This window comes from Echinops telfairi, unplaced genomic scaffold (assembly GCF_000313985.2).
Source record: "Echinops telfairi isolate 266 unplaced genomic scaffold, ASM31398v2 ScPeMD7_7424;HRSCAF=8462, whole genome shotgun sequence".
In the NCBI taxonomy this organism is placed as follows: domain Eukaryota; kingdom Metazoa; phylum Chordata; class Mammalia; order Afrosoricida; family Tenrecidae; genus Echinops; species Echinops telfairi.
The window spans coordinates 88,512,414-88,540,005 of NW_022111324.1; the positions used below are offsets into that span (position 1 = coordinate 88,512,414).

Sequence of the window (27,592 nt, forward strand, 5' to 3'; positions counted from 1 at the left end):
GTGTGTGTGTGTGTGTGTGTGTGTGTGTGTGTCACTTACTTCCCAAGGACTCATCAAAACTCAAGCTAAATCCTAGCAGGCTTCAGGGGTGTGTGTGTGGGGGGGTGGTGACACTTACCTTCCGAGGACCTCATCAAAACTCATGGCCTCATAAAGGCCCTCAAGGTCAGCCCGTTCAGCAGGGTTTGGTGGCCTACGTTAATAATGGTCTGTGACCTGGATATGATTGATTCAACTCTTTTTAATTCAGTAGTTTCTACCGAGGCGGCAGGTAGCTGTGAATGTCAAATTGTTGTCTAGGAGTTATTCCCTAAGATACATTTTCCAATAATGACAAGCATAATGACCTTGCCTTTCTTCAGGAAGTGTATGTTGGCAAGGAGACCCTGTGCACCATCGACGGCCTTCATTTCAACAGCACCTACAATGCCAGGGTCAAGGCCTTCAACTCCTCAGGTGTCGGGCCTTACAGTAAAACTGTTGTTCTGCAGACATCTGATGGTGAGTCTTGCATGTAGTCTTGATCAGAGAAGGACATTCAAAGACTGTGGGTGGTCTGTGACACTACAACCACAGGTCATTGCCTATTCTGAGCAATTTCAACAGTTAAGACAGGAAGAGATGGTATTTTGTACTGGGTTTCATAGAGAAACAAAACCACTGAATGTTATATATGTGTATCTGAGGGAACTTCAGGAAGTTCATGAAATAATGGAATTGAACCTTTTTTTCCCATAAGCTCCTTTATTTATAAAGGATTTTTTAAAGGCCTCTCATATAGAGATCTTTATCTCAAAAATGACTCATGAAGTTGTAGAGGCTGACAAGGCCCAAGTCAATGGGTGAAACATCAGACCAGAAACTTCTCCTGACTTATGTGGTTGGAGGGGCCGATGAACCCAGGACTGCTGGTTCACGGCCTACAGAGGTGGACAAATCCCACCAGCAGGCAGCATGGTAAGCCACTGGCTCAACTCTCAATAACTGGAAATTGGATGATGAGGATCCAAATGCAGGATCCAGAGAGAACCAAAAGGCAGAGAACATCATCAGAGCAGACGTATGTATTAGCTGCAGGTCACATCCTGGAAGAAACGCTTTTACAACGGATTGCCTGCTCATAGCAGATCTCCTCATGGAGGGGATTACATATGGGTGCTTAGTTTTCCTCTCCTCCTTGTCTACAATTCGGATCACACACAAGCTATTCTTCATCATGGGGTCCCACAGAATTCTTAGGGTTTCTACACTTTTTTAATTCTTTTTTTCCCCTCCTGATTATTCCTCTAACACAGCAGTTTTCAACCTGTGGGTCATGACCCCTTTGGGAGTCAATTGACCCTTCACAGGGGTCGCCCAATTCATAACAGTAGCAAAAATATAGCTATGAAGTAGCAACAAAAATAATTTTATGGTTGGGGGGGTCACCACGACATGAGGAACTGTACTAAGGGATCAAGGCACTAGGAAGACTGAGAACCACTGCTCTAACAGATTACTGTTAAAAGATTTACCTTCGATCTTTTTTTTTTATTTAATCATTTTATTGGGGGCTCGTGCAACTCTTATCACAATCCATACATACATCCATTGTGTCGAGCACATTTGTACATTTGTTGGCATCATCATTCTCCAAACATTTGCTTTCTACTTGAGCCCTTGGTATCAGCTCCTCATTTTTTTCTCCGTCCCTCCCCCGCCCTCCCTCATGAACCCTTGATAATTTATAAGTTATTATTATTTTGTCAATTCTGACTCCTATAGATTCAATTCTACTCCTTTTCCCTTCTGATGTATTACCTATTTCTATAATTTTAGTATTAATTTTCTGGATTTCTGTTTTTTAATATAGTTCCTAATTTTCTGTTTATTTTGTCAGTTTATTGGTATATAGTTACCTGAATTCTTCTAGAGTTTTTTTATATTTTCCTTGATCTGACTTCCAATCTATTGAAGGTGCATTATACAATTTATTTTATTCCTTATTAGGTATTTCTATTGTTTCTTCTTCCAGAAGATTATCTGGCTCTGTGTTTTTTTTTCCCTAGGCAGTAGCGATGATGGGTTAAGTTGTTAACTTGTTTCTTTCTGCTTTTTTTATGTGTTCGTTTATTGCTGTAAGTTGTCTTCTGAGCACTGCTTTTGCAGTGTCCCAACTTTTTGATAAATTGTATTTTCATTCTCATATAATTCAAGAGACTTTTAAATTCTTTTAAAATTTCTTCTACTACCCAGTAGTTAAGCAGGGGGTTATTTAGTTCCATGTAGTTAAAATTTTCCCTTGATCCTACTGTTGTTAATTTCTAATCTTATAGTGTTGAGTTCTGAAAAGATGATTTGTAGTATTACAATGTTTTTCAATTTATTGAGTCTTGTTTTGTAGCCTCACCAAAAAACAAAACTCAGTTCCATCAAGTTGATGCTAACTCATAATGTCCCTGTTGGACAGGGTAGAACTGCCCCTGTGACTTTCCGAGACTGTAACACTTTACAGGAATAGAAGGCTAGCGCGTGGTCTATTTAGAAGAATTCATCATGTGTACTAGGGGGGAAACATGTATACTGCACCAGGGTGGAATGTCAAATTGGTTGATTGCATTGTTTAATTCTTCTGTCTTTGTGAGTTGTTTTGTTATTCTCTCCTTTATCTAAAGTGGTATATTAGATTTTCCTACCATTATTGTGACGTTGTCTAATTCTATTTTCAATTCTGTTACCGTTTAATTGATGCATTTGGGGACTTTTTTAGTTGGTACTGCATAATTCTTAGGCCCTTTTTTTCCCTTTTGATTCTTTTTTCTTATTGTTCCCCTAACAGATTAGTATTAAGAGATTTGTCTTGAATAGTGTTAATTATGTCTCCCAGTGCTTCACTTTACTACATATCCTTTTCAATGTATTATCTATTTCTGAAATTTCAGCATTCATATTCTGGATTTCTATTTGCTATTTTTATATGGTTTCAAATTTTTGCCATCTATTTTATTAATCTATTCTTGTGTTGTCTTCCTGAATTTTTCCGGGCAACTTAGTTGACCTGTCATTAGCTTGGTAGCACTGGGGCACTCATAAGCTGTCTCGGTGTGGATTTGATAGTAGATAAGTGTGTTGGTGGGAATCTCTGGTTGCTAGTTGTACAAACCAAGTGAAGGCAAGCTGAGTGGTTGTTGGCCATAATCGGCCATCGATCTAGCCGTGTTGCAGTGAGTGGTGATGCTCGCCAGTGAGTGAGGCAAAAAGTGTGGGAAGCACAGCTGGGTAGGGTCATTGGCTCCCTGTTGGTGGAGGAAAAGAGAAAAAGGAAGGTGGGGATGGAAAAACTAAATAAAACAGAGGGAGAGGGAAGACCTCAGAAGAAAGAGAGCAGAAACAACAAAAAGAAAAACGAGGCGGAGGGTGGGGGAGCAAAAGCAATCCCAAAGCAGATTATATTGGCATGAGCACTAGCCACAAAATATGACTGCAACAGGGAAGTGGTGCTCGTTCCACAGGAATATGCACTGCAGAATGCAAAGGGTCAGGGGTGGGTGTTACTGAACAGAGAGGTGATGGAGGTGGTGATGGAGTACCCACCCCGTGGTCTCAAAAGGGGAAGAACTAAGAGGAATGGGAAAGAAAACAATGGCACAGTACTAAGATAAGCCTCAGTCACCAAACATAGCTGTGGCAGGAGCATGGTGGTCACCCCGGAGGAGCACATGCCACCATCGCTGGAGGATCCCACCATGGAGACACGGGGTAGAAATGGAGCAGGCACTTGCTCTGCAGGAAAATATGAGACAGAGAGAGAAATGAGGGAGAAAGAGAACCATAAAGAGGGAGAATGAAAGGACTAAGAAGGATAAAAGGACAGAAAAAAGACAAAAACAAGCCAGTATGAGTGAAAGTGCTAGCCAAGAAACATAACTACACCAGCAGGAATGTAGCCCTGATGCCCAGACATGGATAGGCATGTCAATCAAAGAGGCAGTGTTGGGGTGGGGTGTCTGCTCTGAAGAATCAAAATATGAGTGAAGGAAGAGGAGGAAAATATACAAGGAAATGTAAAGGTTGGGGGAAAGAAGGAAGAACTAAGAAAAAAACATTTTTTTTAAAAAAGCGAGTATTGTATTGGCAGAATGAGGATAGGTTAGGAAGCTTGACAGGCCTCCAGGTGAGGAGGTTGGGGGGGGGCGGGGGGGATGGCACCTATCTGCTCACTGGAAGGTTGTGCAAGGTAAGCCAGAAGATTATACTGTTTCAATTGCTGATCTTGAATATGAGTTCTGATGCAATCCTGGACAAGCAGGGCTGGCTATCTGATCCTGCTCCAATCTGAATACTGCTTTGCAATACATCAAAATGGCCATGCTATACCAATTGTCAGTTTAGTTCTCCTTTTCCCCTCTTACTCAGTTTTCATCTCATCAGTATTTTACCTACTTTTTTTTTATCATTTCTTCTAAAGTTTGGGGTGCCAGGATTATCATCCATATCCATTTTACTTGGTTTTTCAAGTCTTTGTTGTACTGATCTGGATAATGTATCTGCCCAGTCCAACATCTTACATCTCTGCTCCACAATGATGCTTTGTATCTTCTGAAATTAGTATCAATTCAGAGGCAATGTCCAGTAATCCTGAAAAGTTTGATTATTTCCTTTTCCGCAATAAGCAGTTACTATCATAAGACACTTAGATCCCTTTGTGGAAGGCTGGGAGAAATTTTGTGGTGGCATACTGGGATCCTTCCCAAAGGAACTCAGCCTCTGCCTTCAGACAAGTAATTGTGGGTTTATAAACTGGCTCAAGTCTGGGAACCAAATGAGAGGCCATGCATGATTCTCTACTCTGACAATTCAAGTTAGACAGCCATTCATTTTACCTAGAATTCCTCCACTTGTACAACTGAAGTAAATATTTAGTAGCCATCCTATTTATTTCACTTCTAGTGGCACTATACCCCAAGTAGCCTACACCATGAGCACATATGTCAGACTATTCTAATTACTCTCTTGATTCCTATGCCCATTGAACTAAATAAGAAACTCTCTTTTGGTGGAATCCTTATTCTCAGATGATGTTGCGTCCCGGCCTGCGGGACGCACAAGCAAGGCCCTGCGGGGAAAGTGGAACCTGGATGGAGAAAACAGACACGGGGGCGTGGAGCAAGACAAAACTCTGATCAAGCTCATTTATTTGGGCAAAGCTGGGGTATAAAAAAGGGGGAACTGGGAGGTGCATATTTTAATAAGGTGTGCGACACAGCATCCAATCCAACAGGTACATTAATGAAGCATAAGAACGTTAACCAATCAGCTGTAGGTAAAAGGGCGCGCGCTAGTTCTCAAAGATGTCCTGCATGCAGATTAAGGTCCATCAGGTGTAAAGCAAAGTCCATCTTAGTCCAATGAGCGCCTGGCATTATTAACCAATGGGTGAAAAGGTCAACTTTACAACTGCCCGTGCTACAGAGCACGTAGCTAGGAACGCGGAGGCAGGAATTTAGGCAGGGCCTTACCGGTTTTGCAAATGAAAGACTAGGAAGCAGCCAAGTTCAGCTCAGGCTGAGGCTAAGGCCTTAAAGGCCACCGGCTCCCAACAAGATGATATGATTTTATATATGGAAAGCCCCAAAAGCTCCACAAAAGGAGTACTGGAAGCGATAGAGTAATATGACAGAGTGGCAGGACACAACATTAACAAACATAAGTCTGTCAGACTGCTATATGCATTTGACGAGTCCACAGAAGAGGAGATCAAAAAGGTAGTACCATTCACAATAGCTAAACAAAAATGGAAATATCTAGGGATATACCTAAGCAAACAAAAAAACACAAATATTTATACGAGGAGAACTACAGAACACTATTACAAGCAATCAAGACTGACCTCAACAAATGGAAGAATATCCCATGCTCGTGGGTCAGAAGACTTCATATAGTTAAGATGTCAGTCCTGCCCAAGGCACTATACAAGTTTAATGCTATCCCAATACAAATGTCAGTGTCCTTTTTGAAAGAACTGGAACAGTTGATGACCAGCTTCATATGGAGGGGGAAGAAGCCCAGAATTAGTAGAGAACTCCTCAAGTAGAAGGACAAAGTTGGAGGGTTTGCTTTACTGGACTTTGGCACCTTCTATACCACCACAGTGGTCAAAATAGTGTGGTACTGGTATAATGACAGCTAATCAGACCAATGGAAAAGAACTGAAAACCCAGAAATGAAATCATCAGCATACAGACAACAGATCTTTGATAAGGGCACAAAAAATATCAAATGGGAAGTAGACACCCTCTTCAACAAGTGGTGTTGGAAGAAAATGGATATCTACGTGCAGAAAATTGAAGCAAGACCTCACTCCATGCACAAGAATAAAACCCCAAACTATTAGGGCCATCAGTGAGGGAACTGAGACAAACCTTAGAACTTTGGTGCAGGGAATACATAGGCTATCAGAAATAGGGAAAGACACAAACACAGAGGAAGCACAAAGTGACAAATGGAATATACTGAAGATAAAACACCTGTGTACATCAAAAGACTTCGCCAAGAGAGTGATAAGAGAGCCCACAGACTTGGAGAACATCTTTATCAATGACACATCAGAAAAAGGCCTTATTACTAAAACTTACAACACTCTGCTAGCCTACAATAAGGAAAAAACAAGTAACTCATTGAGGAGATAGGCAAAAGACCTGAACAGAAGTTTCACAAGGGCAGAAATCCAAATGGCCAACAAACATTTGAGAAAATGTTCCTTAACATTAGCCATAAGGGAAATGCAAATTAAAATAACTATGAGATACCACCTAACACCCTCAAAAGTAGCCCAATTCAAAAAAAACAGAAAGCAACAAGTATTGGAGGGAATGTGGTGAGATAGAAACTCTCATCCACTGCTGGTAGTCTTGTAGGTATGTGCCACCATTATGGAAATGGATGTGGTGATACCTAAAACAAATGGAAATCGAGCTACCCTATGACCTAGTAATCCCCCTACTGGGCATATACCCAGAAACAGTCCGCGACCACACATCTGCCCTCCAATGTTCAGCACAGCACAGTTCACAATCACAAAGAATTGGAAACAGCCTAAAATTTCCCTCAACAGACGAATGGATTAAAAAACTCTGGTATATACATACAATGGAGTACTATGCATCCCTAAAAAGCAGCGAAGAACACATGAAGCACATCGATGCATGGGAAGAGTTGGAGGAAATTATGGTAAGTGAAGTAAGTCAAGCTCAAAAGGACAAGTATAACATGAGTCCACTGAGGTAAGCTTAAGAAGCACAAGGGACATGGGGGAAAAGCCACCAAGTGCATAAATTCTTGGGGCGAGGTCCTGGCACTCTGGCAGGGGTTGGACCAAACCTAGGGATGCATATGGCAGCCAACTGAAAAGGAGGGGGAGGGGAGGAATGTGGGGGGTCCGCCTGGAATCCATGGATAGTGGGGGAAGAGTACACAACCCACACAGGGGGAGAGTATTTTTCATGTCCCCACAGGAAAGCAAGAAAGGGACCAGATCTCAACATAGGGCTCCAATCCTTAAGGGCAACATACCAGTATGAACAGCAAATTAACTAAAAGGCCTGTGGGTTCAGGCCCCAGTCTCAGCTACATCAACCCCTCCCCGGAATGCACTACAGAGGACAGCACTGAAGATACAGCTCGGAGAGAATGGCGGGTCTGCCCAGACCACACGGGAGTAAACTAAGAGAGAAAGAGCGAGAGAGAGTGGACTGCAACCTGGAGCCCCAGGATGACATTTCTGCTCGGAGCAGTCAATGCACAGAGAGGACCATGGGGCTGGCCCCACCATGAGACATGATGCCCCCCACTGACCCACAGGGCTACAGGGGACAGTACTGGAGACACAGAGTGGGAATTGTGCCTGTTCTGAACCCCCACACACACCAGAGCAAGACACGAAGGACACAGCAGAATAACAAGGGGAGCAAAACAATGAAGTACATCTGCAGGGGGATGTAATTTGGACAAAGGAAGGCAGTGGGCATGGTATAAGACATGAAAATAATGTAATTTATAATTTATCAGAGGTCCATAAGGGTGGGAGAGTAGGGGAGGGAGGAAAAAAAGAGCTGCTACCAGGGACTCAAATAGAAAGAAAATATTTTGAAAATGATAACAGAAACATGTACAAATCTGCTTGATTCAGTTTATGTATGAATTGTTACAAGAGCTGTAAGAGCCCCCAATAAAATTATTTATTAAAATTTTTTAGATGTTTAAAGAAAGGAACTCTTTCAACTGATTGGCTGCTGATAGCAGATCTCCTCATGGAGGTGATTAGATTATGTCAGCTTGCAGAATGGGGAAAGGCTACATCATTACATAATTACCACTGAGACTATGTGCCCATCCAAACTGTCACACAACCATTGCTGTCACAGGGGAAGTGGAGGGGCAGGCTGAAAAATGAAGCACGCACGTCCTACCAGCCCCTACTCTGTTCTGTCCGTGCTATACTCCTTGTCTTTTTCGTTACCTCACCACAAACGGAGAAATCAAATTTCTTCAGCTCATTTTGTTAGACCTGGGAAATAAGACTGAATGTCAAATGACTCAGGTAGGCTAACTTTTACCCACTTATGAAGGCCTGAAGGTGGACAGAACTGTCCTAGGGGAGATCACGTGGCACCAGGTGACTCACAGTGACATCCGTTGTCTTACGTTTGAGCTTTTCTCCACAGTAACACATTTCTCAAACACTCAACCAAAGAATTGTAAGGATTTCTGTACTAAGTTGTATCCTTTCAGGAATTAACAAGAGCACATTAATTAGGGTAGCTAGATTTTGAGCGTCTGCATCTTAGTGCGAAGGAATCGCGTGAATGAAGTGCCTCAGTCCAAAGCATCTGCCTGCCCAGGGCAGGGATACTCAGTTCCCACTGGCTCATGGATGGCGGTCACCCTATGTTTATTGGCATTGTTTACTCTGAGCGTTCTTAAGACAAACACCACACACCTGATTGCTGAGCAGGGCAGGAGGAATAATCGAAGCATAAGTTGCCATCAGGGCACAGCCTTGTGCCGTTTTCTTGAAATCCATGTCAACCACAGAGCGGTTGTGTAGACCACAGAAACCATTATTATTTTGCTCTTTATGTCCTGAAAGTGGACAGCTCTTGCATGGCGTGGTGGTCATAATATCCAAATGTTGTCTCACTGATCGCTACCTGGGAGCTCTGAAGAGTCGAAGGCACGTAACCCAAGGACTGTGGAATGGGAAGATGAGTTTTGTGGCCCATCACTTTATTTTTCTGTTCCTGATGTCACACCCACAAAGGGGTCCACCGCCCCTCTTTCTTCCTTAGCTCCTGCCAGTGCCTGGGACATTTGAAAGGGCGCCATGAAATGCATTTCCATGGGGGGCTTTGGAGTCAGTGGTCTCTGTTCCCAGCCAAGATTGGGCTCATGGGCTTGGAACTTGGATGAACACAAAGCTAGAAAGTAAAGGAGTGTGTGTGTGTGTGTGTGTGTGTGTGTGTGTGTGTGTGTGTGTTGATTACACGTGGAAGAATATTTGATGTTGGTTGCTTACTTCTGACAGAGTGAGAACTCTATATTCTGGAGCTCAGGTTGTAAAACTCTTGGTGGAATGCCAACCCTTGACTCTCTTCCTCTTGTCTCCTTCTTCTCCAGTGGCCTGGTTCACATTTGACCCCAACTCTGGCCACCGAGACATCATTTTGTCCAATGACAACCAGACAGCCACCTGTAGCAGCTATGATGACCGGGTAGTGCTAGGCACGGCTGCCTTCTCCAAGGGTGTGCATTACTGGGAGCTACATGTAGACCGGTATGACAATCACCCTGACCCTGCCTTTGGGGTTGCCAGGGTCAACGTGGTCAAAGACATGATGCTGGGCAAGGATGATAAGGCCTGGGCCATGTATGTGGACAACAACCGCAGCTGGTTCATGCATTGCAACTCTCACACCAACAGGTATGCTCCCCTGCCTTGCCTCCTCTCCTTGGGAAGAAAGGGATCTGGGAATGAGATATGTCATTGGATCCGTGCCTCTTCCGTGCTCTCTCCTGCCAGGCATCAGTGAGGTGGGGGGTTTAGCCACTTAGTCCACCTCCTCCAGGTTTGACCCTGACCGCATGGAAGTGGCTGTTACCTCCAGACCAGATGAGAGTATGTATTAGGAGAAAGTAGAGTAGCCTTGGCCCAGATAGCTTTTCCCATCCACTCATTACCCAGTTACCCAGCGAGGCACACGATAGGGATCTTGGTGTCATCATTTACTAGGCTTTTTTTCCGGTAAAACTTGGGTATGCCTTCTGGTTCTGCTACCCCTTTCTTTATACATCATCTCCTGAAGTTCAGTTAGTGTATCATTAAGTGTCTGGTGCCGTCACAGCAGTTACTGGATCACTGTCAGAGGTTTATCAGTTGGGACCAAGACCCTTCCCCTCCCACTGGCACGTGTTCAGGGTCACGTAGCAATATTGTGGAGACAATGTCCTCTCTCACAGGGAAGTGGAGAGGCAGGGAGGATCATCAAGGTCACTTTTATGGCTCTGTCAAGATCCCAGAGCTGCTGCTTTCCTCTGAGGCTGGGGTCTGAGAATGATGTACTCGGGTAGCCATGGGAGACATGGATCCTGAGAGAAATCGATCTTGTGGCCGACCGGATCTCAGAGAAATAGAGAGGGCAGGTTCATGTTTGCGGGGAAAGAAGGCTCTGGGGCTGCACTACAGGAATGCACCAGGGCCCATCCTGGAACTTCTGGACACATCGGTCTCTCCATAGACACACAGCGCAGGTGGACTCCACCTCAGTGCCTCTTCTCTTCCCCTTAAAAGCATCCGGTATTTCTCCTTGTCAAGTTAGGTGGGGCAGATGATAGAAAATGGAGTAGCTTTAGCCTGGATCTGCCTCCTTCCTGGGCTGCTAAAAAGCCATCCTCCAGGTAGGAAGGGTGAAGTGCTTTCAGGGAGGCCATCTCACTGGGCCTTGGCTTTCTGAGTCAACCTCTACCTTCTGCTTTGGCTATCCTGCAGGCGAGCACCAGGAGTGCCCTTCTCAGTCAGTCAACCGCCAGAGATGCCTGATCTGATCCCCGGTTAGTACCTGAGGAGCCTGGAGGAGCCTGGGAGGCTGTGGCTGACATAGATAGGCCACACCCCTCTTAGGTTTCCTGTGCTCTAGGCAGAAATCCTTTTTGCAGCAGCCTAAGCCCCCCTCAAATCAGCAGTTCAAAACCATGAGCTCCTCCCCGGGAGTAAGTTGAGTCTTTGTCGTCCTGTAAAGAGTTATAGACTCTGAAACCCAAAGGAGCAATCCTGCTCTGGGCTGGAGGGTTGATATGAGTCAGAATCGACTCAATTGAATTTGGTCATTTTTGTTTGAGTGGCATGTTCGGCCCCAGCCCTCTGTGCTCTGTGCCCTGTACCCTGCAAACTGAACCCAAGGCTGAAACTGTTGACCCTCCTCTCACAGCCCTTAAGGGTCTTTCCCTACTTGGCTGAGTTCAAAAGCCCACTTCTGCTCGATTAAAGTCAAACTGGCCACCCAGGAGACACTGGTGACAGGAGTAATCACAGTGAGCATTTCTTTTTTGGGTGCCCAGCATTATAGAAACCACTTGTATTATCTCATTTAATCCTCACTGAAGGTTTATTATCACCATTTTACAGGTTATGAAACTGGGGCTTAGAAAGATTAAGTAACCAGTTGGTGGAACCAGGCCAACTGAACACAGGATCTCTGACCCTGGAGCGCTGATCATGGGTAGTCCTACTCTCAATTGGGCCAGCAAGTATTTCTTAGCCTTTCGCTGTCCTGTCCAGTCTCTTGGTGCTTTAGTTCAGTAATCAGTTGCCATTGATTTGACTCTAACTCATGGCAACTCTATGTATGTCAGAGTAGGAGGGTGTTCAAAGAAGACTGTCAGGTCTTTCTTCCGAGTATCAAAGTGTGGACGTGAACCACTAACTTCTCAGTTAACCGTCAAGCATACTTGCAACACTTAAGGACTCTGAGGCTTCAGTACGAACCATAAATATCAGGGCAAATAGAAGGCAATTTGGGGAGTGGACAATTTTATTTGCCTTGTTTCCGTGTTTGGAAGAGGCAGGTGAGGGAGCTTGAGGAGAGGATTGCAGTCAAGACAGAGGTCAGGCAGTTGAGCCCCAGTGAGGACCGGGGCCAGGCACCATGTCCTGCCCTTCAGCCTGCCACCTAGTGTCAGTGCCCAGATGGTACCACTGGGTCATTTCTGGTTTGCTTTCTCCCCTGCCCTTGGCCCCTAACACCTTCACCAAAATTTGCCCCAAGAATTCTCTCTAGCTAATCCTCATGAAAACTTGGAATCTCACAAACACCTTTCAACAGTTTTTCTGTGTTGAAACCCAGAGCTCTTCACACACACCCCACCCTCACAACCCATCCCCCAACCCCTGGCCCATCATACCATCAGCTTCCAGCTGATCAACACATTCCTAATCAGGAAAGGACAAAAGTGATTCTTTCCTGAGCGAGGAGCAGAAGGGCCAGGGCCTAAGACCCCAGCCCTGTAACTTAGGGGAGATAGAGGCTAATGTATTTGTCCAGGTTAACAGAAAGCCCTACTGGGAGAGCATTCTTCATTAAAGATTTATTTTAGGGAGCATTTGAACTGCTTGTGGATTGTGATGATGCATCTACAACTCTATTGAAGGAATTTAACTGTGGCTGTGTATGATATGTGAATAGTATATCAAGAAAACTAATGGGGGAAAAAAGAAAGACAAGAAAAGGAATCAAATTTGACCTATGGTAATCATGGGTGAAGGTGGAAGAGTTTTTGCTTAGGGGCATTGAGCTTATTTTAATGGTAGAGGAACAATTTAGAAACATATATCAATAATGGTTGTACAACATGAAGAATATTATCAATGGCACTGAATTATACATGCAGAGTGGTTGAGTTGGAGAATGTTTTGTTGTATATATTTTTGCCACAATTAAAAACAATAATTACATGAATGAAAATGAGTACAAGGAAGAGGAATTTGTTCCAAAATTGATTGTGGTAATGATTATACAACTCGATATGATCGAATTGTTCAATTTTATGATGTGTGGATAAAGTGCCAATAAAACTGTTAAAAAGCAAGATTCGTTTTTGCCGACCACACATGAATTCCTCCTGAGTTTAAGACCCAGCAGCTATAACATCACATACCACTTATCCAGAGCTTCATAATTTACATTTTCAAGGTTACACTTCTTGTCACTGGTGGGCTGGACGGTGGTTTAGAGAACCAGATTCCAGATCAGCACCTCCTCCTCCTGTAGTGAGCCGCCTCCCGTGGTCCTAGATGGCTATGAGTTTGGTATGAATATACGATTTTTTAAGGAAGCCCTGTGGCCCAGTACTTCAACATTCAGCTGCTACCTGAAAGGTTGGCAGTTCAAACCCACCCAGCATCTCCACAGAAAAAAAGATGTACTGGTTGATCTCATAAAAATTATAGCCTACAAAAAATCCTATGGGGGCAGTTCTATTATGTTACATGGGTTTGCTATGTGTCAAAGTCAACTTGGGTGGTACCTCACAACAATAACAGTTTGCTTCTGGGAAGATGAGCTGAGTGGTGGGGTCTTTTCAACCTTCCATCTTCACAGCCTCAAGGGCTAGAATTGAAAAGTGACCAGTTCTTCCTTTGGCAGTAGCCATGTCTTCTCTATCCACTTTCCATGGTCCATGTTTCCAAACCTTACTCATCAAACCCCTAACTCCCTGCAGTTAGGAGTTTGAATGTCAGGTAAGGTCTCCACACATTGCCCTTCAAATGGTTCATGCACTTCAAGAAAAGGCTTCTTACCATGGGCCTTGTGTTTCAGATGAAAGTCCTCCCACCTTCCTTCAGATGATACTCCTGGGTTATCAACTATATCCAAGGCTCAGTGTAGTTATGGTTATTCTTTGGACTTGTCTTTGCAGGACAGAAGGTGGGGTGTGTAAAGGGGCCACGGTTGGTGTGCTACTGGACCTGAACAAGCATACCCTGACCTTCTTTATTAATGGACAACAGCAGGGCCCCACAGCTTTCAGTCATGTGGATGGGGTCTTCATGCCAGCTCTCAGCCTCAACCGCAATGTTCAGGTACTACAGTTGCTCCCGTCAGGGCTGGTCTGTTTTCCAAACCCTTGATTGCCTGTATGCTCCTTAGTGCCCCTATGTAAGTTACAAAGTACCCACTCAGGCAGTCTACTTTCGTGGATTCCCTGGAGCCCATCTCCCTTCCCACCATACATTTCTATTTTCTCACGTGGGACAAGCAGGGATGCTGAGGCTGGCCATTAGTGAGCCATCAGGGGAAGAAGGGAAGAAGTGATGAAGGAAGGAAGGAAGCAGTGACTCAGTCTAAGGGGTCTCTCTCAGGAGAGCTGCGAGGGAGAGATTGCAGCGATAGGAGGAGTCAGAAGTCACTTGCCTACAGTGGTCCTGATGGCCCGCCATGTGCTGTTGGGGGTGGGGTGGGGGGCAGATGGCACCCCATGGGGGATGCTGCGACCTCATGTGACTTTTCACTGAGAGGAGAAACAAAGGAGAGTTGGAGAGCAAGACCTTCTGAGTGGATGGTCATCTTCCTTTGTCCCCTCTCACCATTCCCTGATCCATCTTCTCAGTGTTGTTCACCTGAGGCAGTCAGGAAGCTTGCCCTTTTACATGTCAGAGATGGGGCCCATACCTAGGTACGTGGATGCTGATAGCTCGAGAGAGTTCCAAAGTGGACAGAGATAAAATTAGAGCCCAGTGAGGAAGAGAAAAATGCAGGGCACGTGATGATTCCTTTTTAGGAGAGTCCTCTTCCCCTGGGCAGGCTACTGTCACGGTATACAGGGTCATTAATAATACATTTAATTAGTTTAGTTATACCTCCGTTCATTGCAAAAGGGATTTGAGGTCATTATTCCACCTGGCTAGTGAAATAGATGTAAGAAGGGCAAGAGGGCCGTGGAAAGACAGCAGAAACAAGCACAGTAACTGAGAACCAGTGCACCTGCTGTAAGAGAGCATCACACTTACCTGCGTTAGGAGCCCTGGTGGTGCGGTGATCGCCACGTGAACGCTGTGGACAAACAAAAACCCAGGCCACTGTGGAACCCAGTCCTACTAGACTAGAGGGTCAAACCAATGCATTAAAACACCTAGGCCTTACTGTTAATGGGCTGTCCAACAAACCCACATTTGACTATCTAGGGAGGCTGTGATGGTACTTAGTTTCTCCTGGGGATGGTACTCAGCTAGCAGAGGATTTTGCCTGGGGGGTGTACTGTTGAGGCTTCCTCCATTCACTCTTGTCCTATCTTCTTTCCCAGGTCACCCTGCACACAGGATTGGATGTACCCACAAACCTTGGCCGGCCCAAAATGTCAAGCAATTAACTCCCAGATCTGGTGCTCCACCTGCAGCTCCAGCCTGCGGCACTCCTGGGAGAAGAGCACCCGACATCCTAAATACATGCAAATAACCCACAGGGCAAACTGACCAGCCACTGCATATCTTCCAAGCACATTGTCTTTGGTGGACAGAGAATGGGTTTACAGGCCATGTTTACTCATTCTCCTGTCAGCTGTAATGTAGGCGTTTCGTATTCATACCACCTCGATGTTACAAACACTGATGAAGAAGGACCTTTCTCAAGGGAGTGAGGAGGCAGCCATCCTGGGTCTTATGCTTTTGTTTCTGGCTCCCTGTCATTAACTTTTCTTTGGGGGCAGGATGGGAGAGGATGGAGGGCAACCTTTGGGACTGCATTACTAGAGCAGAGGCAGGAAACAGCAGGTCCTTTCTTTCCCCAGTCTGAGCTCTTTGCTGGAAAGCCACTCCTTGAGAGGCCACAGCTGCAAGTTCTCATCTTTGCTAGAACAAGTTCCCTTTAGATTTGGGTCCTGCAGTCTTTCAGGAAGAGCTGTTCCTGCAGACCTAATTCAGGACTGAGAGAAAAGACTGGTTTTTGCCACTCCTTGAACTGTTGGGAACCCTTTAAAATTGCTTCCGTAGGTCCTTTATTAACCACACACACCACCAGTCTGCTAAAAGTCATTCACTCACTTCCTAGTCTCAAACACAAATGAAAGCCCCACGATTTTAATGATTGTGGGATAGTCTTCACTTAGTCGTTTCTCCCCTATCTGGACCTGACTCCCCCAAAGCTAACTGAAAATGTATTGAGTTGCTCTTTTCAGCAGCGCTGCTCTCAGATTTGTAATAAGCGTGTAGGATGAAGACCCTGGGGAAACCTTTTAGAGACACCCCACCTTGGCTTTGAGACCAGTCCTGTCATCATGAAAGCAAGGAGTAGCCCCGGGGCAGGTGTGTTCTGCAGGCATGGGGAAGCATAGGCCCTCTGAAGAAGGCAAGAAATAAGATGGGCAGTATTATTAATTTCTCAATAATCTAGAATGATCATGAGTGAGAGGTCCCTGGGCCAGAGTGCTCAGAGAAAGATCCTGGGTCACAAGGTCACATGTGGCCAGGGCTATATGAGAAGGATGACTTAGGCAGTAGTGCTGGGGTTCTACCTGTGTCTATCAGACCCATAAGTCTAGTCTTTGCTTGTAAATTTGAATTTTGTTGGACGGTTTTCTCTATTCTAAGTAGGACTTTCTACTGTGGCCCTAGTCGGAACCGTGAAAAATAGCAGCCGAGCACCATCTAGTTCTTCTAGTCTCAGGCTAGAAGAGGTTCGTAGGGGTCAAGCATTTTATTTTTGAAGCTGAGGAGTAATTTGTCTGTTTACTGGCTCTAGTATTTCCTTTTTATACAATTTTTCAGTGATTCATAAACCAAAAGCCAACTGTGTTTGCTAGGTTCTGTATCCTTGTTTAGATACTGTACTTCCTTTCTGAGTAACCACCGGCCAATGCTGTGCATATTTTACCCAGTTATCCAGAGGACCCAACAATCCTACCTCAAAGCTCATGCTCTTTGATCGCAAAGCTGACTGGACCAGCTTTTCCCAGAGATAGGATAAGCAAGACCAGCTGCCCAGTAGCTTCAGGAGCTGCCTGGAACCATGTTTAAGTCATCGTGGCAAGGTCTTGAAATCATCTGCTCAATGGAAGCCAAAACCTTACCTCTTCATTCTTGTCCCATTGAGTAGATTCTTGGGTGCACAAGAGAGTCCTTCCTTCTATCCTAAAGTGTCCCACCCTCTAGCCAGAGAGGCCAAAGAGCAGGCTGCTGCTGGCCTGTTCTGTGCGGCTGTGTCTCTCTGCTTCTATTTCCCTTTGGCTTTGCTCATTAGCCAGAGCTCAATTGTTTGGCATGTGGAAAAGATTTCTAAAGACTGGAGGAAACATAAAGAGGCGGAGAAAGCCATGACCAGCAGGTTCTGAAACCATCCATTTGGGAAAATGTTTCATAATCTTTTGGAAAAGACGTGGCCCGCTCTTGGGAATTGACAACAAGACTGAGAGTCTGAGCCACCGGGCTAGCAGCAGAGGTAGCTCTCTATAGTGGAGGCCAAAGGGAAAGATAGTGGAGCTTCAGCATCATCAAGGCCAGGATCATAAGCCACCCTGGCCCCAAGGAAGATCACTTATCTTTGGAGAGCATGGTGACTTTGGACTGTCCTGGACTTTTTCACCGCTTCCCAAGAGTCAGCATCTGAGTTGGGGAGATGTGGAACATAGAGAAAGGAAACCCCACAATTTCAGGTGACCTCTTTGAGAAGAGAATGACCTGCTGACACTGCTTTCTACTTTACAGGAATGTCCAGAAGCCCTGTGAGCATTGGGAGCAGGGGGAAATTTTGCCTTTTTTTACCCTTACAAGAGCCCAGAAGCAATACTGCTGACACCAGGAATGATCTCAAGCTATCCTGAAGCCACCTCTTCCTGTCCTCAGCACAAAATACCTTTCAGGGACAAGATCAGACCCAAAAGGGAAGGACAGGTATATCTGAAGGCTCAGAGAAACAAAGAAAAAGCCTACCAACTTCCTGTGGCCTTACATACACAGCCTTTCTAGCGAGCTCCTGGGAGCCGGGTCACGGGATTCTCGCCTGCCACTGAGTTCTCTGCTACTTGACAACATGATAACATTGTTATCCATAAAAATTGTATCAAGAAGCTTTTGTTGAGTGGGTTGAAGAATAACTTTGGACAAATTTGCCTAGCAGTTTTGGTAAGAAAGCAAGTTCAAGTAGTTTAAAACATCACGTTCCATTGCATTGTAAATAATGCCTTTGTAAAGTAGTTCTACAGTTTGTTCTTTGATAGTGAGCCAGTTTGATCAAAGTATATGCCTTTCCCTTGACATTGAAACCTCCCTAGAAATCTCTTTTTAAAATATCCAATAGCACCTCATTGCAAGCATCCCAGTTCCTAATGTGAAGCAGGAGACGGCAGTCCTCATGGCTCTGCTTTCTCTCCCTATCTGTCATATTTGGTAAACTGATGCTTGCAATTAACGAGGGCATCATTAGTAAATGACCCGCAAGGTAGTTGGCCTAAAATTATAAAACTGTATATAATCCTAGACAGAATCTCAGCCCCTTTACGGTTGGAACAGCACCCATGTTTGCCACCCCCTATGGCTCACCAAGTTCAGGAAGGGTTATACTTTCCAGGGTGCACCTGGGGAAGACTGTGGTGCTCATGGAAGCAGGTCTTTCTTCCTGCTCTAAGCCCTTCTTTGGCCCTCAGTGACTCTTTTATAGCCCCATCTGGTGGCTCCAAGCTCTCTGCCCTACCAGAGCAAACCCAAGAGGCAGAGTCAGTATGTACCTCTCCCATAGATATTTGGATCTACACCCATGAATTCTAACAAAGTAAAAGGCTTTGTCCCCTGTGAAGGAACATTCCAGAGTCAGTGAGCAAGAGGCTTCCCCATAGATGGGGCTGCTGCAGGTGGTGGGTCTAAAATAATGGGGATGGTTAAATCCTTCTGGGGGTTCAATATGTGAATGCTGAAAAACTATGACAGGGCCAGAGGCTTATGCCTTGGTTTCTCGACCCACTACAGTACATGCCAGTAGCAACCGATAGTGTCTCTAGATATTGCCCAAGGACTCCTTGGAGGAAGGGCAAGGTTACCCCCAGTTGAAAACTGTTGGGTTATTATAATAGCTCAGCATGTCAAAATACATGCAAAGTATGAACTTAGAGACTTCATCATAATACCAAGACCATTGTTTCCGAGAGTTCTTCTGTACCTCAGTGCTCTGTTACCTGGAGCGGGTAGGGAGCAAGGGAGTGAGCTGTAAACAGAAGTCACCCTGGCATGCCTTACATCTCATGCACTGAAAATCTCCCCCAATTCCTAGAAGGCAAACCTTCATTTTCCCTTGCCACTTTTCACTAGAGGAAACAGGAATTTTTTTAATGGGTTTGTGGGCTTCAACTGGTTTGAGAAACAAAACAACTAATCAGATATGGCTAACAGATATGGGAGGTCTCTGCAGACCCTGAGAAATCTCAGGCCTTTCCCTTACAAGTGAGCCAAGCCAGTAGTTATTTTCATCGATCATACTCCTTGGTGGCCCTCCTTGGAGATAAAGGGATCAGAGCAGCTTAGACTGTAAATAGACTGTAAAATAGATCATAGTAGGCTTGGGGCAGGATGTACGGATCAGACACCAAGTTCAGGTTTCAGAAACTCACCCTCAGAAACTTATCTCTTTGAACCAAGACTTTGTATTGGTTCACAACATAGGTGGGGGCAAATCCCTTAAATCTTTCTGTGCCTCAGTATCCCCACCTGAAAGTGGGGCCAGTCACACCAACCTACCTCCTTTGGTGTATTGTGAGGGTTATAGAATAACACTTTTTGAAGGCATCTCTAACACTTCTTAGCGCAATCTTTCGTCTAGTAATGGTCAGCAGCCAGTAGTTCACATTCAGTGCATCAGGGCGTTATGGAGAGCTGATCATAGCAGCTGCCAGGAAGCCATCGTGTGACGTGGGATATCTATCTATTTCTCAGATGCCTAACTTTAAGCATGAGGATGAAAATAGCCACTTAAAGTGAACTTTTCAGGATCACAGAAAGCAATGCTCCAAATGTCCCCATATCCAGAGCAACCTGTTATAATGGTACTCTTTGTACAAAGCGCTGGCAACATGTCACAAATCAGCCTTCTCATTGTTGGTCCTAAAGGCATTTGTGTTCAGAAGCCTCCTTAAATGCGAGAAGGGAGGTTCACCTACCTTTCTGCCTCTGTGTCTGCACTGAGTTCCGCATCTAAAGAATTCCTCAACCAATAGTATGTCTCGTTTCCAAATGCCTCCTGCAGAGGGACTAGCTTCCCAAACCTGGTGTCTGGAAGTGAGAGGAGATGCAACTAAGCTAGAGTTGGGAAGGTTGCTTGGTTACTTTAGAATACTGATAAATTCTGGGACTTCACCTAGAGGGGTTTCCTGGTTTTTCAGATAAATAAAGTTGGCTTTTGTTAGAAGAATTGGGAGTTGAGACAAAGGACTCCTTTGGAGGTGTCCCTATTCTCTCAAGAGGCACAACTCACTGAGGAAGCAGAGTGCCTAATCTAGTCCTGGGGAAGGGTCAAAGTATGCTCAGGGACAAGCGAGGTGGGTACTATCAATCAAGCCAGGCCCTCAGGTAAGGATATGAAAGGAATGTACAAACAGATGTCAGTTTGAGGAAAGTTGTGGAATTAGGAACATGGGACCCCAGAGAAGGGTAGACCTTCCTCCTGTCACACCTGATCACTGGACATCCTGAACCTAAGACTTTCTCAACCCTAAGAGAAAGTGGGAAAAGAAAAAAAATGTTAAATGCATGATGTAGAATTGCTGCTTTTGCACTAAACTGTTGTATCAAGCATGAAAGATGTTTGTTTAAACGTTGGCAAAGGAATTTAACAAAAAGCTTTGTGTCCTTGTTTTGGCTGTAGCAACACTGACATCCCTCTGCCTTCCTTTACCCTTGTTTTCCTCCATCACAGCCATTTCCTGGCACCAGCTGTTCGTATCTGATGGCAGTTCTTGGTCTAGTCAATCAATGTTCATCTTTCACTGGAAACACAGGGAGGAAGGAAAGCAATTTTTTCTAATTTTTGTATTGGTATCCACAAATGTTTGTATTTTTTGAATTGGAAACACTGTGTTTTCTGGTATTTGGGGGTTGGTTGAACTTTGTGTATTACTTTTTGGAAAACCTGAGTTTTACCACAGTCTTAAGCAGATTTGAAATAAATTGTTTTGACACTGCCAACAATTGAAGGATAAAGGCTGGTCTAGAATTCTTGCTCAGCTCCCAGCTTTGTCTTTCCCACACTGACCTTGAATGCATGCCAGGCAAGCCAAGGGTGCAGGGCAGGATGCCTCTCTGTTCTCTCACCCAGCACAGGGATAAAATTGTGTTTCTTTGTATGCCCCAGAAATCTTTTTGTTTTTGTTGTTTGGGGGGCAAAAACATACACAACAAAATTATTGCCAATTCAACATTTTTTCCATGTACAGTACAATAACAGAATACTGGTAGCGCAGTGGTTAAAACACCTGCGAATAACCAAAGGGCTCACAGTTCAAACCCACCAGTTGCCCAATGGCAGAAAGATGTGGCCATTTGCTTCCATAAAGATTTATAGCCTTGGGCAAACCCTATGGGGCAAACTCAATTTAGTAACGCTCATTACATTTATACTGTCAACTATAACCACTATCTCTTCCCAAATTGTTACACCATCATGAACAGAAACTCAGTGCCCCTAAGCAAAAACACCTCCTTTCCCCCTCTCGCACACCTTTGGAAACTATCAATAAATTTTTATTTTAATACATTTGCCTATATCTTGACTTTTTCTCTCTCTTCTGCTTCTGTCTGCCTTCTTCCTGTCTGTAAAACCTGTGTGGGGTTGACTGTTTTCATACACAACTCTATCAATTTCAAAGCACCTGGTGGCATAGTAGTTATGCATTAGGCTGCTAACCTCAAGCTTAGCCATTCGAAACCAGCAGATCCTCCAAGGGAGAAAAAGGGGCTTTCTACTCCAGTGAAGACTTACAGTCTTAGGAACTCCCAGGGGCAGTTCTACCTTGTCCTTGAGGGTCACTATGGATCAGAATTGACTGGATGGCAGTGAATTTTGGGTTTTGCCCCTCACAGCAGAGACCACAGATACTTCATTTGCATGGCAGGCAAATAGACGTTTCATTTGCATAATCATAGTAATTTCATTTGTATAATCTACTGCCTCATCCCTGCAAGGTGCGTATCAATTACAGGGCAGGCAAAAGTTTAAGCTATTCTTGGTTACAATCTTCCCAGGAGATGTCAATCAAAGGGAACAAAAGTAACAAACTCTGTGGGGTAGAAAACTAGCACAAATGTAACTCCTCAGGCCACAGTCAAAAGTACTGCCATCGAGTTGATTCAGAGTTCCAACTCATAGTGACCCTATAGGACAGAGTAGAACTGCCCCTGTGGGTTTCTGAGACCATCGCTCTTTATGGGCGTAGAGGGTCTCATCTTTCTCCCTTGGAGTGGCTTGTGTTTTCCAACTGTTGACCTTGAGGTTAGTAGTCCAACTTGTAACCATTATGCTACCGTAAAGGATAAAATCCTCTCAAACTTTTTTCCAAGCCACCAAGGCAAAGATGACATTAAGGAGCTCAGTTCACTATGCTAATATTCCACCACAGTGTATGTGCCAGATTTATTCTTAATTCATTCATCTGTTGATGGACATTTCCCATTTCCTTCAGAGGGAATCTTGAGGCAATCGCATATTATTCTACAATCATGAGGTACTATCTCAAATAAAACCAAAAGTAACTCACTGCCAAAGAGAGAATTCAGACTCATAGAGACCCTATACATCGGACTGCCCCTGTGGATTTCTAAGACTGCTACTCTTTACAAGAGTAGAAAGCCTCCACTTTCTCTTACAAAGTGGCTGGGGAGTTTGAAACTGCTGAACTTGTGGATCCCAGCCCAACTCGTAATCACTAGGCTACCAGGGCTCCTACCATCTCAAATATTGGGGAGTTAATAAAATTCCTCTTTTTCAAGAAATTATAACACTGGAAATCTAATTTTAAAGTAATTTGGCTAAATTCATGAATTTAAAATTGACAATGGGTTACAATGGACATTGAGGTTGGGGAAAACATCTGAACTAACCTAAGAGCATCAAGGAGACTGACCAGCACATCCAGCCACACAGATTGAGGGTATTCATTTCTGATCTGAAAACTTTCATATTAAATAATGCTTCCCAAGTATCACCTCACATGTCCTGACAGCCCCCAAGGCCCAGCATCATTCTCAGATAACCAGATTCCTAAATTGGTTCAGCTATGTAGGGTACAGGTGTAGGCTGAGTATCCCAGGAGGCCCACACTGAGTTTAGACAGCTGGACATTTGTTAGGGAGTGGTCTTGGCATCAAACCTTAGGAGCAAGATTGGGCAGAGGAAGAAGTCAGGCTATGTTGTGTCAACTTAGTGAAGGCCTCAGCCAACTGAACTCTGGAGCTGGGATGAGGATGCAGAGTTTTGGACTGCGTTTTATATACCCTTACACCATTCATGCATTGCGTGCAGATCATACTGAAAAGGAGGATGACTTTGGGTGAAGGTAATCCCTAGAGGACTAACACAAAGTTGCCTGCCTGACCATTCTCAGAGCAGAGGGAAAGAGTCCTTCATTCCTGAAAGAGAATCTGAGGGGTAATCACAGTGCCCACCCCTTGTGCCACTCAGATGTATGCTTCAAATAAGTTTGGGGAGAAGCTCTTCCAGAATTCTGATGAAAGAATCTTAGAAGAGGCAGTTAATAAACATACTACATTCTCTGCCATTGCAGCTGGCCTTGGGGTATAACTGATATTCTATCTACTCTACTACCATTCTATGTCCCTTTCACCTTCTTTAGTGTCTCTGCTAATTTAAGTGGTTTTCCTGTTGGCATTGCCCAAACCCACAACCCTGAGGAGAGGTCTCAGGTTACCATGCCTTCTCAGTCCAAGGTTGCTCCACTAGTTTCTTACCATCAAAATTGGATACAGGGAGGTGTTAGGCTGGACTGACTAGAGAAACAATCCAGAGAGACTCATATATGTCTAAGAAAGAGCTTTATCACCTTCCCGACACAACCGCTGAAGACAAAGCGGGTGTATAAGCAAATGTGGCAAAGACAGCTGATGGTGCCCGGCTATCAAAAAGTATAGCATCTAGGGTCTTAAAGGCTTGAAGGTAAACAAACGGCCATCAAGCTCAGAAGCAACAAAGCCCACATGGAAGAAGCACACCAGCCTATGTGATCACCAGGTGTCCAAGGGATCAGATATAAGGCATCATCAGAACAAAAAATCTTTAAAAAAAAGAACAAAAAAATCTTACCATAGTGAATGATGGGGGGAGTGCGGAGTGTAGACCCAAAGCCCATTTGTAGGCCACTGGAGATCCCCTTGCAGAGGGGTCTCGGGGAGGAGACAAGTCAGTCAGGGTGCAATGTAGCAACGATGAAAGATGCAATTTTCCTCTGGTTCCTGAATGCTTCCTCCCCATGCCCACTATCATGATCTGAATTCTGCCTTGCAAGTCTGGCTGGACCAGAGGATGTACACTGGTACAGATGGGAACTGGAAACACAGGTAATCCAGGGCGGATGATCCCTTCAGGACCAGTGGTGTGAGTGGCGATACTGGGAGGGTAGAGGGAGAGTGGGTTGGAGGGAGGGAACCAATTACAAGGAACTATATGTGACCTCCTCCTTGGGGGACGGACAGCAGAAAGGTGGGTGAAGGGAGACGTAGGACAAGGCAAGATATGACAAAATATTAATTTATAAATTATCAAGGGCTCATGAGGGAGGGAGGAGTGGGGAGGGAGGGGAAAAATGAGGACCTAATGACAGGGGCTTAAGTGGAGAGGAAATGTTTTGAGAATGATGAGGGCAATGAATGTAAGAGTGTGCTGTACATAATTGATGTATGTATGGATTGTGATAAGAGTTGTATGAGCCCTTAATAAAATGATTTTTTTTAAAAAGAAAGAGCTTTATATCAGAGAGTATATTACGAAAACAGCCCAGTCCAAATTAAGTCCAATATTAACCCACAAGTCCAATACTGGTCCACAAATCCCTCTTCAGACTCATACAGCTACTTGCAAGGATGAAGACTGCAGGAAGATTGCTAGCCAGCGGGTGCAAAGTTTGGTGCATCCAATGGTAATAGAAGCATCTCAGTACTGGCATGGTTCTCCACATGACTCCTCCAGCTTTCTGAGTGTGGCTCTTCAACAGTAAAATGAAACAAAGAGAGAGGCTCTTGCAGGTCTCAGCAAGTCTCTACGTGGCTTGTCAAACAGGAAAGTAAAGGCAGAAAAAGAGCGAGGGAGGCCAGCCCCAGAAAGCCTTTTTATCTCTGATACCCTCAAATCAAGCTACAAACTGATTAACAGGCTAACCTCCACCCCTTCACTCTTACTACCCTCAAACTGACACAAGATTATGTAAGTACCACAAGGGAGTACCAAGAGATGCCCACATGGACTACATAGGTGGCAAGCAGTCTCCTCTTTCTGGCTTCAGTGTGCAATATAAACCCTACCTCTTCTTGTCCTCAGTCGATTGTTCTTGCAAGACTGGGACTTGACTTGTCACTCAGGCAATAGCTAATAGCTCAAAATGCTTTCTGTGTTCCCAGCGTACCACTTGGGGGGTCCAGAAGGTGAAGGATGGAAAATGGAAATTCCTCAAGTGAATCACCAGGAGTAACAGCAGAAAGGTCACATATTCATTTATTGAGACATGGTACCATGTTAAGTGTCATTGCTTGCTTTAGTATAAATTATCCCTAGAGAATGGTACCTTATCCTTACAAGCTATCATCACTGAAATGGAGCTTATGCTGAACCTTCAATCCACCTTTGTTAGGCAGGGTTCTCTAGAGAAACAAAACCAGGACACATGAAATATATATATGGAGATAAATCTATATATCTATATATGGATATATATATATGGATATATATATATATGGATAGGTTTATACAGCACAAAGGAACATAACAGCTAATTAGTACACAAAGCAGTACAGAGGGTTCAGTTCAACTCACTTCTATGGAACAGTTAATATACTGAAAGTCCCTCAACTCACAAGGGCTGCCATGGGCAAGGTCAAGGAAGCAGACAGCTGAGTCTTCCCTCGGGCAATGGGAGCAGAGGCTGCCCACAGGCAGCACAGAGCAGGGCGGGCTACCAACAGTCAGCAGCTCAGGAGCTTAACAAAGCAGGCCCAGATGCAAGGCTACAGGATCCACCAGCCTCAAGCAAGTGATGTACACACCAGCAGCATGGTGAAGCAGGACTCAAGCTCTAGCAACACAATTCATAGGTTGGCTGGTTCCACAGGTAGTGTAGCTCACAAGTTGAGGCAGAGAACTAGCTAAAGCAAACACATGCAGTTCTGATCACCAGAGAGCAAAGGAGAGGGGATCAGGCCATGCAGAGCCATTTATCTCTTTGCCAGCCAATCAAACTGCAATCTGATTAATCCCACCTGCTCCTTTGGCCATGCTGGCACAATAAACCTATCGTACCACCTGTCATTCTATCAGGCCAGCAGTTTTAGGATAGGATGCTATGTCGCCCCCCAAAACATGAACCAGCTCTGCACCTCCTTTGCTATAAAGTAGGTTCCTTGGTTCAATGCAGTGCTTTTCTGTGGGACTCCACACTTACAGACTGGGCACTCTCTAAGGCCTTAGGAAGGAAAAGGGTGTTGGCTAAGGCGCTGCAAACAGAAAAGGAAAACTTGTGACATAGATTCATGTTAAACTAATTATTGCCCCTTTCAGGGTAGACAAAATCCAGCATAACTAATTTACAACCAGGCAATTTGTTGGTCTCAGGGGATGGTGGTTTATGGGGGCCTCAGTGTTGGCCTCTGTTCCTGGCAGAAGTTAGGTCAATCTTGAGTAGAACTTTAGTAAAGCTGCCATGTTCAGCTTGAAGCCATGCACCAAGCTGAACAATCTATAAATAAAACCCTTGGTTCTGCCTACTCCACGAGCTGCCTACAGGTATGGGCTTATGGCTCATGCAGCCTGCTTAGGTTTGACCAGTTTCATCTTCATACAGGTCACTGCTGAGTTTACTTGGCTTTTTGACTCAGTGTGTCCGACAATGTTCAGTCATGATATATAGTCCTGGCCAGAGAATCATTAAGTGTCCCAAGGCAGGTGTGTTGTCTGTCAGAGCCCAGCAGCATGCCAGGATCTAGGATTGTTTTTCTTTTAAATACATTTTTTTTTACATTTGGTGCCATCATTTTATTTTTGGCATTTCTTTTTTTTCTTTAATCATTTTATTGGGGGCTCATACAACTCTTTTCAAAATCCATCCATCCATTGTGTCAAGCACATTTGCACATTTGTTCCCATCATCATTTTCAAAACACTTTCCTTCCCCATCCTCCCTCATGAGCCCTGGATAATTTATAAATTTTTATTTTTTCATGTCTTTACTCTGACCGATATCTCCCTTCACCCACTTTTCTGTTGTCCATCCCCTTGGGAGGGGTTATATGTAGATCATTGTGATTGGTTCCCCCTTTCTCCCCCCACCTTCCCCTTACCCTCCTGGTATTGCTATTCTCATTATT

At 44.5% G+C, this 27,592-nt stretch overlaps 1 protein-coding gene across 1 annotated transcript in view; it reads left to right on the forward strand.

The window, feature by feature from the left end:
* Positions 1–21,198, forward strand: part of TRIM67 (tripartite motif containing 67) — a 120,366-nt gene extending 99,168 nt beyond the window's left edge. Inside the window, exons 8-11 of the mRNA XM_045298211.1 lie at positions 363–501; positions 9,655–9,958; positions 13,951–14,113; positions 15,334–21,198. Of these exons, the coding sequence (XP_045154146.1) occupies positions 363–501; positions 9,655–9,958; positions 13,951–14,113; positions 15,334–15,399 (672 nt within the window). The 3' untranslated portion in view covers positions 15,400–21,198. The remainder of the gene's footprint in view (positions 1–362; positions 502–9,654; positions 9,959–13,950; positions 14,114–15,333) is intronic.
* Positions 21,199–27,592: the final 6,394 nt, after the last annotated feature.